Source organism: Ursus arctos, unplaced genomic scaffold, assembly GCF_023065955.2.
Source record: "Ursus arctos isolate Adak ecotype North America unplaced genomic scaffold, UrsArc2.0 scaffold_4, whole genome shotgun sequence".
NCBI classification, from domain to species: Eukaryota; Metazoa; Chordata; class Mammalia; order Carnivora; family Ursidae; genus Ursus; species Ursus arctos.
The window spans coordinates 30,603,197-30,617,360 of NW_026623056.1; the positions used below are offsets into that span (position 1 = coordinate 30,603,197).

The window sequence follows — 14,164 nt, forward strand, 5'->3', positions numbered from 1 at the left end:
ACATTAAAAACCAAGAGCATTGTAGTATAAGATTTTGAAACAGATCTAAGATGATTGTCTAATAAGCATGGTACTCAGAAAGAAAATATATGATACAGAAACTGTAGTAATAGGATAGGAGGTTTATTTGATCAATGATTGGATATTCCAAAGCACAGCATAGCACAGACTCAATTTATAGGCTGTATGGAGAATCTGAACAAAACAGTAATGCATCCAAAAATAACAAGAAAAAGAAAGCAAAATTTAATGACTAAAAAGACTAGCCACTGTAGAATACTAAACAAATGAGAGTAAAATGAGCATCCAAACAATCTTAATTTGGTACCATTAGTAAGGAAAAGATCGTAGGAGTCCTGATCATTCCCTCCAGAGTTCTGGCACTTGTAAGTCACAACTTTTGTTGTGTCCAATTTAGTAGAAAAGCATGACTCCCAAAAGGAAAGTTAGGAAACTTGGAGTAGAGACCTGCCTATGCCATTAATTAACTTTTAATTTGAATGAATCCTTTATTCTTCATTGTCAATAAAGGGACTGGACTAAGTGATTTCCTGAGTCCACTCAGTTGGATAATTTTAATTCTAATTCTAGGGCTATATTCTTAGCAAAAAGTACAATATTCCTGTAAGACATTTAGACATGGATAATGTCTTTGTTCTTTGTCAGTCTGAGGAGCAATAAGAAGTTAATGAACTGTTTTAATTTACAGATCTTCTAATTAACAACAATGAATGAGCATCTTCCATATACTTATTGGCCATCTGTATTTCTTCTTCTGGGATTGCCTTGTTCATATTCTCTCTATTGGCATTTTTGTAAACAGCTTCAGAGAGATAATTTGCACAATATACAATCCACACATTTGAAGTGCACAATTCAATGATTTTAGTATACTCACAGAATTGTGCAACCATCACCACAATCAATTTTAGGACTTTTTCACTGTCCCGAAGAGAAACTCTGTACTCATTACCCACCCCCTACCCCCAAATCTCAGCCCCAGGCAACCACTCCCTAATCTTTCAGTGTCCCTGGATTCGAGTATTATGAACATCTCATATTAATGGAATCAGATTAATTTGACAGAGAGAAACAGCCAGTGAGAGAGGGAACACAAAGAGGGGGAGTGGGAGAGGAAGAAGTGGTCTTTGTGACCTGCATCTTTCACTCAGCGTAATGTTTTCAAGGTTCAACTATGTTGGAGCAGCATGTATCAGTAATTTTATTCTCCTCTCTTGCCAAATAATATTCCATTGAATGGATAAAGCACATCTTCTATCCACTTAAGTTGATAGATATTTGGATTGTTTCCATTTTGGCTATTATGAATGATGCTACTATGGACATTTGTGTATAAATTTTTGCATGGATGTATTTTTACTGCACTTGGGTATATACCTAGAAATGTGATTGGTGGGTCATATGATAATATATGTTTAACACTTTGAAGAACCAAAGTGGTTGTGCCATTTTATTTCCCTACTAACAACGTATGAAGATTAAAAATTCTCCACTTGTTCACCAATATTTATTTCCCATTTTTTAAAAAAAGGTTTTTATTTTTTAAAGATTTATTTATTTGAGAGAGTGTGTGTGAGAGCATGAGTAGGGGGAGGGGAAAAGGGAGATGGAAAGGGAGAGAGAATCTCCAGCAGGCTCTACTCCTGTGTGGAACCCAACGTGGGGCTCAATCTTACAACCCTGGGATCATGACCTGAGCTAAAACCAAGAGTCAGACGCCTAACTGACTGAGACACCCTGGTGCCCCCTGGAAGATTTTATTTTCTTAAGTAATCTCAACACCCAATGTGGGGTTTGAACACAAGAGCCTGAGTTCAAGAGTCACATGCTCTACCAACTGAGCCAGCCAGGCACCTCATTCCATTTTATTGGTTATAGCTATCCTACTGGATGTGAAGCGTATCTCATTATGGTTTTAATTTGTATTTCCCTAATGACTAATGATGACAAGCATTCTTCATGGGCTTGTTGGCCATATGTATATCTTCTATGGAGAAATTTGAGTCCTTTGCCCATTTTCTAATTTGGTTGTCTTTTTGTTGTTGAGTTGTAAGAGTTCTTTATATATTCTGGATATAAGTCTTTTATCAGATATATGATTTGCAACAATTTTCTCCCATTCCCAGAGTGAGCTGTCCTCTCCCTTTGTTGATGGGTGTCCTTTGAAACATGAAAGTTTTTAATTTTGATGAAATCCAGTTATCTGGTTTTTCTTTTGTGCTTTTAAGATTTCACACCGAATCCAAGGTCACAAAGATTTACTCCATGTTTTCTTCTAAGAGTTTTTACTTTTAGCTCTTACATTAAGTTTATAATCCATTTTGAGTTAATTTTTATGTATGATGTAAGGAAGGGGTTCAAACAGATTCTTTTGCATAATGGACATCCTAGCAACATTTGTTGAAAATACTATTCTTTCTCTATTGAATTACCTTGGTACTCATTTTTTTTTTAAAGATTTTATTTATTAATTTGACAGAGAGAAACAGCCAGTGAGAGAGGGAACACAAACAGGGGGAGTGGGAGAGGAAGAAGCAGGCTTCCAGCAGAGGAGCCTGATGTGGGGCTCAATCTCAGAATGCTGGGATCACGCCTGAGCCAAAGGCAGACGCTTAACGACTGCACCACCAAGGCGCCCCAAGGTACTCATTTTTTTTAAGTTTTATTTAAGTCATCTCTATACCCCACGTGGGGCTCGAACTCATGACCCCAAGATCAAGAGTTGCATGCTCTTCTACCTGAGCCAGGTAGGCACCCCGAATTGTCTTGGTATTCTTATGAAAAGTCAATTGACTGTAAATGTAATGGCTCATTTTTTGGAATCTCACTTCTGTTCCATTGAGTTGTGTCATCCTTATGCCAATACCCTGCTGTCTTAATTAGTGAAGTTGAGTTTGTAGTAAGTTTTAAAATTGGGAAGTGTGAATTCTCCAGCTTTGTTCTTTTTCAAGACTGTTTTGGCTATTCTGAGTCCCTTGCATTTCCATATAAATTTTGGGATCAGTTTGTCAATTTCATTTTCCTAATTTAACTTAATTTAATTTAATTTAATTTGGAGGGGGATCAGCTTGTCAATTTCTGCAACAAAGGTAGATGATTGTACTGAATGGGTTGATCAATCTGGGGAATATTACCATATTCACAATATTAAACTCTCCAACTCACGAATATGGGATGTCTCCATTTCTTTAGGTCTTCTGTGATTTCTTTCAACAGTGTTTTATACTTTTCAGAACACAAGTTTTATATTTATTTTGTTAAATTTATTCCTAAATATTTTCTTTTTGAGGCTATTATAAATTGAACTATCTTCCTAATTTCATGTTTGGATTGTTCATTGTTAATGTATAGAAATTGTTCATTGTTAATGTATAGAAATACAACACATTTTCTTGCACCTAAAATTTGTGTTTTTAGGATGAACTTGTTCATTCCTGCTGAACTTGTTAGATCTGGTAGTTTTGTGGTGGATTTCAGAGGATTTTCTATCAAGATCAAGCTATTTTCAATAGAAATAGTTTTACTTCTTTTGCGATTTACAGGCCTTTTCTTTCTTTTTCCTACTTAGTGATTCTGATTAGAACCTCCAGCACAATATTAACTAGACAGAGCAAAAGTAGGCATCCTCGTCTTATTCCTGATCTCAGGGGGAATGCCTTTAGTCTTTGACCATTAAATATGATCTTTTCTGTGGGTTTTTCATAGACACCTTTTGTTAGGTTGAGGGAGCTCCTACCAACTAATTTGTTGAGTGTTTTTATCTTGAGAGGGCGTTGGATTTGTTAATGCTCCCCCCCCATCAGGATGATCACATATTTTTTCTCCCTTATTCTACTGATACATACGTTAGTTGAGTCTTACATGTTAAACCAACCTTGCATCCTAGGAATAAATCTCATTTGGTTATAATATATAATCCTTTTTTATATGTTGTTAGAATTGGTTGGCCAGGATTTGTGGGTTTGTAGTTTACTTTTCTTATGATGCCTTTGAAATAATTTAAGAGTCGTTAATCTTTTAATGTGGCAATTCTAGCAAAATATTTTTAATGGAATAAGGGTCATGGGACAATATTTCAGGAAAGCAGACTGGCAAATATGAAAGCACTGAAGCAATAACTAGGAAGCTGTGAGTAGAAGCTTTGGATTCACTGGAACCAGGAACCAGAAGGATGAAGACCATCAATACTGCCGAACAGTGCCTAAAATCCAGCCATTTAAAAGACACGATTATTGTTAAGTTTTCAATAAAAAGAATGATGTGACCAAAATAAAGTTTAAAATTTATGTGACACTGCTTTCAGTTTTATTCACTACTTTTAAATTTCATTTTTCTTTTATTTTTTTTAAACAAAGAAAAACTTATTTATTTTTTAAAGATTTTATTTTTAAGTAATCTCTATACCCAACATGGGGCTTGAACTCACAACACCAAGATCAAGAGTCGCACACTCTACCAACTGAGCCAGCCAGGTGCCCCTCAGTTTTTTTTCTTTAAAAGGAGTTGTCTAAGGGGGGGGAGGGGTTAAATGCTTTATATACGCCACAGCCTCTACTTTTGCTATATTCCCTCAAAAACATATTTAAAAATGTAAATCTCACTGTATAATTCTCTAGTGTAAAATTCTTCGGAGTGTGGCCTTTGCCTACAATATGGTGAATTTCAAACCCATTAGCCCTGCTTACAAGTCTTGCAAGCCAGGTAAGCCTGGCTTACCTCTCTAGCTAAACTTATCTGTCACTACTTTGACCAGGAAAGTAGTGAACCTTAAACCTTAAACCAGGTTTAAGCCACTCTGGACTCTGAGTTGCCTGACTATACCAGGCTCTCATCCATTACAAGGCTTCTCCTCCACGGCCCCCTCTCTTTCTAGTATGTTCTTCCTCCTGCCCACTGTATTTGGCTAACTTCCTCTCATCCCTTAGGCTCCACCTTAGATGCTGCGTCTCCAGGAAGCTCTACTTGACCTCCAAAATCTAACCTAGGTGCTCCTCCTGAGGTCTCAGAGCAACTGTCTGCCTTCGGTTACAGCACTTACCACCCTGTTTTACAACTGTTCACCAGTCTGTTCCTTTGGGACACTCTTAAGTTCTCTGAAAGTTGGAACCATGTCCACCTCAGTGCCTAGCACGGGAACAGATACATAGGAGGTCAAAATATATGTGTTCAATGAATAAGTGAGTAAATTAATAGAAAGTTCATCATAATATGGTCCTGTCTCTCTCCAGCCTCATTTTCTGCCACTTGTTACCTACACCCACATATACATATTTACACTACTTTAGCCATATGAAATTACGTGCAGTTCTTTGGACATACTGAGCTCTCTCATACCATATCTGCCCTTGCAGTGGCTATTCCTTCTATGTGGAATGCCCTACCTCACTTGAACACTTGGTGAACTCCTATGAAATTCTTAACTTTAATTATCACATTTTTGCTGAAGCCTTCCCCAACTCTTCAACTTCTCTCCAAACTCAGGCAAGTTAGGTCTCTCAAGCTCTGTATATCTATTAGTATGTTAATAGTCTTCTCAGTGATCTTACCAATTCCCAGCACTTAGCACAATGCTAGAATACACAAAAACTTATAAAGAGTTTTCTGAATGTAGAAGGAAATAACAAACAGGTATACGGGGCGGAGGAGTCTGTAAGAGACTATAATGTAAGTGTGGAGTAGGGCTTAACCCTAGCAATAAAGAGAAAGGACCAAGAAAATGTTTTGGAAGGGTCAACAGCCCTTATTAACAGACTAAACAGAGAGAGGATAGGGAATGAAGAGAAGAATAAACTAAACAGAGAGAGGATAGGGAATGAAGAGAATAAACCGTGGGTGACACGGGTTTACCAGGTCAGAGAGGAGGGGGGAAATTGCAAGGGAGAAAATGGGCTTAACAGCTACCAATAGATGGTTAACAAATACTTATTGTGAATCATGACATTTAGTTTTCTATTCTGATCAGATATCTAGAAAAGACACTAGACAATGTGTTCTATGGTGCTTAGTTGTAAATGGATGGGAAGAGTAAAAATAAGAAATAAACTTCCATGCAGCAATAATACATTTTAAACTTAACAACTTCCTAGAAAGGATAAGTTTTAAATAGGCATCTCCATGTTCCATGACAAGAAAAGCACACATGTGCATATGTATATTTTGGTCCTCGTAAGTATTTCATAAGAAGTGATCTGATATAGAGGGTGGAGTAAAGAGGACTGGGATAAAGATAAAGTAGAGGGGGAACAAAATAAACTGCAAAATACCTGCATATAATACAGTCTCTATGAGATCTTTAATGTGGGTCCTGCTCGTCTCTGAAGCAAGAAGAGGCGACGTCCCATTGGGGGCTGGGACAACAAGTGGCCCAACTAAAAACGCGCATGCTCCACCAAGATAACTGAGCATTGATGCAATGGCTGTGGCGGTGGCCCGTTCATCTGCAGAAAACCACGTCGTAGAGAGGAACGGAGCTGCGTTCATTACCGTGGGACCTGCCAATCCATTTAACAACTGTCCTCCATGGATTAGTCTGGAATTAAAAAAATCAGAAGGCTGTGAGGCAGTTGAAGCAGATATTTCTATGCAAGAAGTTGTTAGCCAAACTGCAGTTTAACTCTGGCATTAAGGATACACGTCTGTAAAAAACAGGACATGTCTGCAAGGTAAAGCATGTCGACTCCCCATGAGGGACACCAAACACAGTAACAGTTACCCCTTATTCATTTATTGACGCCTCTGATTTATGCCACCTGCCAAACTAAATACTCCAAATAACCTTGTTTCATTCATTACAAAAACCCTATGTGGTAGCTATTATTATCTTTATTTGTTGAGATGTTAAAGCCTCTGTTTTTCTGGGAAGATTAAGGTACTTGCCCAAGTGCTAATGGGCAAAGCAGAGACCTGGACCCTGGTTGACTCCAAAATCCATTTTCTTTCTACTAGATTGCATCTTATAAACAGACTTAGTAAATGCCACCAGCCATTCAAACTAATAATATGGTTGAGCTCAACGTGTCTTAAAATAAAATGATATTTAAAAAAGTACAATGGAATAGTATTCAGCATAAAAAGAATGAAATCTTGCCACTTGCAATGACGTGGATGGAGCTAGAGAGTATTATGCTAAGTAAAATAAGCCGGTCCGAGAAAGACAAATACCATGTAATTTCACTCATATGTGGAATTTAAGAAACAAATGAGCAAAGGAAGAAAAAAAAAAGAGAGAGACAAACCAAGAAACAGACTCTTAGCTATAGAGAACAAACTGATGGTTCCCAGAGGGGCAGCGGGTGAAGGGTGGGGAAAATATGTGATGGGGATTAAGCAATGCACTTATCATGATGAAAGAAATCATAATAAAATGATATAAAACATTTCATGCCTGCTCTGCCAGGTGACAGGAATAAAAAAAAGAATAAAGAAAAGAAAACCATCATTATAATATCTTCTAATAGAAAAGGAAGTGGCTGAGGAATTAGAGGACTTGGGTTCTGGTCCAGCTCTGCAACTAACTAGTTGAATGGTTCCGGGCAATAGATCTTTGTGGGATTCCATTTCTTCTCCCGCAAAATGAGATTTGTCTAAATTCAATATCCATTCACTGAGTATCTGTTAGGTTAAACTACTCTAATTACAGGAGCACTACGTTCCTTCCAGTCCTAATACTCTGTGGCTTTAATTGCAAGGGTTGGTGAAGGGTAGTTTCTTGCTTCTATTCCATTTGTTCTCTTGCTCATCTTTTCTCAGTATTCTATTTAGTACTCTATCCTGTTCCTTGCCAACCAAACCCTCTTCTCCCATTGCTCCCTCCACCCCCAACATACACATTCTCATTCAAGAGTAGCCTTGAAGGAGAAGAGAAGCCGGAAGTCCAACAAGCATACCCAAGAAAGGGAGGCAAATCAACCTCTTCTGTCTTGGAGGTAGAGGAAAGGGAAGGAACAGTTTATGTGACATACATGTGATACTACCTTTTGCCCCCGTTTTGCTATTCAATCACCATGAGGAGACCAACCCCCACCCTTTATTTAATAATTACCACCTTAAGAGACTTAGAAAAAGTTTTTTAAACAGGCATATGGGAGAGTGGTAGGGCCCTACTGTAGAGGCGTGAGTGGGAAGTGAAATATGTGAGTTAGGTCTGCTCAAATCTTTGTAAATGTTGGAAAACTTATTGTGAAGGCAAAAAGAGCTCCAAGAATCATTACTACTACTAAATTAAGACTGAAGACATTTTAAAATCTTGTGAAAGGGGAACTTTTTTCTAAATGACAAAAACAATTTAAACTGTTTATGAAACCAAATCCCTACTCCAAACACCAGTGATCCCCAGCTGTAACATAGCAATTTCATCACAGAAATACTCTTCAAACAATTATCACTGACTGGTTTTATTCATGATCCGTGATGGCACAACAGACAGTGCATGATGGCGCAGAGAGGAACTGCTTTGATATTTAATACCTTTAATGAGGTGTTCCTGAAAGACCCATCTCATCTAGGAGGAGAAGGGCTGTAATGAATAATTTTATTATGCCTAAAAATGTTCAGAGAAGAAAGCAAACACAGAAGAAACAAACTATCAACAAAACAAAACATGATAAAACATTATGAATCCTAAAAGGATTAAGGCACAAAACTCAAATTATTGCCATGGCTTAACTATGTGTTAACTCTCAGTGGAATCACAAATAGACTATTTTTTTAAAAGATTTTATTTATTTATTTGACAGAGAGAGAGAGCACAAGCAGGGGGAGAGGCAGGCAGAGGGAGAAGCAGGCTTCCCGCTGAGCAAAGACACTGAGACAGGGCTTAATCCCAGGACCCCGAGATCATGACCTGAGCCGAAGGCAGAGGCTCAACTGACTGAACCACCCAGGTGTCCTGAATAGACTATTTTTTAAGCAGCAAACGTGAGTCACAGAATGTGTGAGCTTGTGATAAAAGTACAAAAAGCAGGTATATCAGCACTAGGGACATTTCATATGGGTTCTAAGTCCACAAGGTCACTGAACTTGGGGGACCAACCTAAAACATGAATTACCATAATGAAAAATCAGCTTGTGAATTAAAACATGCTGATTTGGTATTTAAAAATCATTCTAATGATTATGTGCATTTTGCATTAAAAGTCATCATGCACAAACACACTTCTCACAGATGAAGTCAGTAGTGGAACTAGACCCATAGGATCTTGGGGTTCCCCCCTGAATTCATGAGAAACCTGGCAGGGAAACGCGGTTCCTGCTCTTCCCGTTATCTTTACGTTTTCCAGAACATAGTCTTGCTCTTTCTCATATTTGTATTCTACAGTCCTTCAGGGTGTGGCAGTTACTAATATAACCAGTTATAAGAACTACTGTCCTGCAATATCAAGATTTTCATGTTTGCCTGACCCTGTTTTCTGTTACCTATTAACTTACTCTATTTTATGAAATTAACTTGTAAAAATATATTTAAAAATAAAATTCAGTTTTGTATCTAAAATCTAGTTTTCCCATTTAATGGTAATACAAAATTAGAGGTATTTTTTTTTCTGAAAAAAAAAGGGCATCATAAGACTAAAATCATACAAATATTACAATAAACTCTTTATAATGACAATAAAGAAGATGAAATAATTATAAATTATTCAATACAAGTTGTGTTATTTAACTTATTTGACAAACATGTACTAAGTTGTGTATTGGGTAAGCACTGTGATAGGCATATGGGAATATAAAATTAAAAAGCTAAAGCCCTTGCCCTTAGAGTCCTTAGGGGTAGTTGAAACATCACCTATCAGCATGTACCAGGAATATAAAGAAAAATGAGGCAATAATTAATCCCGCCCTTAATCCTTGTGGGGCCAGTGATAAGAGTACTAATGGAGGACCTTGCATATCCTCCCTCTCTTCTGACCTCTAGCTCTGGTCTACATCATCATTGCATGTATGCACGGGGACCTGAAGGTCTGCCTCCAAGCTCTCCTGCCTTCCAAACCTTGCCCCTTGGCAACCCCTCGAGCTCGGGGAGCACACACCAGGGATGTGGTCCACTCTTAGAAGAACAGACCTGAGAAAAAGGCCTGTTGCAGGGACATCTGGGGTCCTGTGTAGCTAGACATGATAAGCAGGGTGGGCATATCTCCTTGGCCCTACAGACTCCTCAGCACATTGGGAACAGTAAAACTAAAGGAAAGCCAGAGTGCGATACTCTCAGGCACTGAGTCTAGGCCAAGGACCCTCTGGCAGTACTGGCAACAGCAACAGTGGGGATATGGAACAGGGGATGGTTTGGAAGACCGTTCTCAGCCATACAACAGATGTAGCTAGGTGAATGACTGCATATTGCGAAAGCATCCATAACTCCATAAAAATGTAAAATAAGTGGTTGAATGTAGGTCAGAAGCTAAACAAAGAGGTCTAAGCTAAGAGATACATCTTGAGGTTAGGGAAAAAACACTGGAAAATAACAATATTTTTTAAATAGAGGAAGAGGAGTGAGTCTAGAAAGACAACTGAGAAGGAGCAATTACAGAGAAAGAAAGAAAGAAAGAAAGAAAGAAAGGGAAAGAAAGAAAGAGGTAGCATAGCGGAGAGAAGGGTTTTGAGAAGAGGAGAGTGAATGGTTGATAGTGTCAAGTCTCATACAAAGATCATTTGGTAACTAAAATGTAACCACTGGATTCGTCAATAAGGAGGGTCATTTATGATTTGAGTAGAAGCAGTTTCAGTAGAATACTGAAGATGAAGTTGAGACTCATGAGGAAATGGAAATTTGGATTTAGACTATGCTAGTAGTTAGAAACAAATGCTAGAACAAAAATTAGGTATGTAAGCTTGGCAACGTGACAAGAAAAAACACCCAGCCTAAAAGAATTGTCTGGATCGAAAAGTCTGTTGCCGTCACATACTGAAAGTTAAATGCCACTCACTGTGATTGTTCTAATCCTTTCTTAGCACTGGAAAGAAGCTGACTTTCAGAAATTAACACCTATCGATCTGGCTGACTGTCAAGAGGAGTGATTCACAATCTTCAGTAAAGGGAAGTAGATCCCATCACTTAATGTCAATTTTTCTGCATCATCATTATATGCTTCAGTTTTGTTTTGCAAGTAAAAGTTCATTGCAGATGAGGAACCTGGCTTCTAAATTCGCCAGTGTCTCACGAAGTGTGGATGCTCTCTAGTGACTAGAACACAGACTAATTCCAGCACAGAGAAGGGCCGTTGCTGAAATACACAACTAACTTGCGCTATAAAACTCTCCGTTACCAACAAAACAAAAAAACTCACAGTTACCTAAACACACACATCCACTCCATTTATAATTTTTATTTTTTTAAAAGATTTTATTTATTTATTTATTTGAGAAAGTGAGAGAAAAAGCAGGGGGGTGGGAAGCAGAGGGAGAGGGAGAAGGAGACTCCCTGCCTAGCAAAGAGCCTGATGAGGGGCTTGAACCCAGGACCCTGGGATCACGACCCAAGCTGAAGACAGACACCTAACCCACTGAGCCACCCAGGCACCCCCATTTATAAATTTAAAAAAATCTAAATTCAGTGATACAAAAACCAAGGTAATTAATAAATATTCTGGAAATAAAGCTTTTTTAAAAAAACAAACAAGCCAGCAAGCAAGCAAACACTGAGGGTGGTCAAAGAACGGCCAGTGCTTTATTACCGTCTCGAGTGCAGTGGGCCCCGGAAGGGTGGGCAGCAGTTAGGATTGGAGGCAGCTCCCGGGCAGTAAGCCCTGCAGCAGAAAGGAAGCTCTCCAGAAAGTGGACTCGCTAAATCAAGGGCTCTAACTCCTGCTTCACACCTGATGATGGCCAGTACACATTCACAGCTCGGGGACTGCCAATCTCGAACTCTGCAGGCCAAGCTGTGACACACCTGCCAGGGGCCAGCGTGCTGCCCTCTTTCTTCATCAGTCTCCTCTCATTGTGTCCTTGGTCTACTCCCTCTCCCCTTCTTCCTCTGGTCTTTTCCCCCCTTTCCTTTTTTCCTTCTACCTAGCTTCTGCCTACTTCTGTGTTTGTCCCATCCCCACAGGCCAAGTGGGAAAATGGGCGAGAGGGTAATTTCCCTTGCAGGCTGAGAGGATATTAAAGACCTGGAGTTTCTCTGGTGGCGGCAGCAGCAGTAGCAGAACTACACCAACTGATGATGTATTATATGTGGTCTAATGATGTACTATACGTGGGCTAACTGAAAAAAAAAAAAAAAAAGGACTAGATGGAAGAGCAGGAAGACCAGGGTGCTGCCCACTAGTGTCAGTTGGCAACCCCCATGAACTGTGGGGGGTTGCCAGCCTTCCGTAGGCCTGGCAGGAGGAGGGGAGAGGGGGCATGGGGACTGGACGTGATGGACCTACAGAAGCCTCACAAGAGTCTTGCCCTTGCCCTGTGCCCTTCCGTAGGCCTGGCAGGAGGAGGGGAGAGGGGGCATGGGGACTGGACGTGACGGACCTACAGAAGCCTCACAAGAGTCTTGCCCTTGCCCTGTGCCCCTTCACCTTCAGCCCTCAGCCAGTACCCCCACCCCTCGCCCCTCAGGCTGGGGCCTGACTGGCATGTGGTATGGCATTTGGGCACAGCTGCGTTCCACTTCATATCATTCAATATACTATAGCTTTTCAAACAAATGCCAATAGCTAAAGTTCAAACTGAAGATCCACAGTTCATGGTTTTCTAATGTACTTGACATTTTAGTTTGTATTTAACGATATTCTGGTATCCTAACCTTTTGCTTTCTGACATCCTGGAACAAATACCTATGATTCCTCAACTATTTTCTACTTGGAATGTGTTTTAGAATTAGAATTTTTATAGCTGGAAGAGACTTCAGACCTCACCTAGATAACCACCTCTGCATTCTACAAATATAAAAACTGAGTTCCAGAGAGGCGAATATTACATTTAAAATCACACTTATAATTTTATAACTTTCTTTTCTCCAAAAAGTATGGGGGGGGGGAGCTCCAAAGTCATATAACTAGCTAATGGCTAAGCCAGGACTGGAAATCAAAATCAGAGCTCATTTAATCGGTCTACCAATCTCTCTACTCTTCCAACATGGTCTCATTCTGAAGGTTCTCTGTTAATAACAGTATAAATAAAAATCACTGACTGTTAAGATAACTCAAGGCTTTCAGATCCAAAGGCATGCATATTTTGATTCTGCACATAGACCTACTTTAGAAACCTTTAGTTTATTATGACTAGCGTTGGTGATAACACTAGAAAATTGATTTATAAACTTAGCAGGTCCTTCTTCACTATAAGCCCAACATTCTTAACTTAAATTCTACCTATTTTTAATAGGAAGTAATCTAGAATCCACAAAAACACTTACCTCTAAGATTCAATATGCCAATGGTTCACAAACTTTCTCCCAATTCCTAATTATCCTGCATCAGAATAAACTGGTATGTTACACCATTTCCTGGATATTGAAAATGGCAGAGTGCTAGAAATAGTTTTCCTTTATTTAGTCCAAGAAAATATAGGGCAAAAAAAGGGTCAGAGATGTTATGAATTACAGGAAAAAGGAAGTTAGGAAGGAAGAAATAGAGATGATGGTAGAAAGGAAGAAGCCTTCTAGGACTTCTGCTGTAGTTTTTTTTAAGAAACTCAATTTCACTTCTGTATCCTTTAATAATTTGGGCTAATTATGATTCGACTAGAAATATCTGCTGAATATCTACTATGGCCAAGGAACCTATAGCTAGACACTAAAGGAAATACAAAGATGAATATTATAGTCTTGGCCCTAAATAAACTTATAACAACATCAAGTACCAGTTACAGAGAGCACATGAAAAACACAGTGAAGAGTATTAGATTAGGTATCAGAAAACTCAGTTTCTAGTTTGAGCTAAATTTATTAACCGTGTAATCTTTGGTGAATCGCTTATTCTCTTGCTGTTTCAATTTCTCCAAAGGTACTTTATCTCACAGGGTTTTTATTAAGGCCAAACTCAATCATCTCTTGGCAAGGAAGAGGGGAAAAATAGATGTCTACCTCCCTTCATTTTGTCTCACAACTTTGTTCTTGTCTTGTAATTTTTATTTTCTCCTCTTAGTTTAAAAGTATATATACTCATGTTAGAAAAATGCATACAGAAAATATCCATAAATTCTGGGGTGCCTGGGT

General features: G+C 38.9%; 1 protein-coding gene across 1 annotated transcript in view; it reads right to left on the reverse strand.

Moving 5' to 3' along the window:
* Positions 1-14,164, reverse strand: part of SLC49A4 (solute carrier family 49 member 4) — a 78,155-nt gene that overhangs the window by 47,157 nt on the left and 16,834 nt on the right. The window contains exon 3 of the mRNA XM_026494872.4: positions 6,285-6,550. Within this exon, the coding sequence (XP_026350657.1) occupies positions 6,285-6,550 (266 nt within the window). The remainder of the gene's footprint in view (positions 1-6,284; positions 6,551-14,164) is intronic.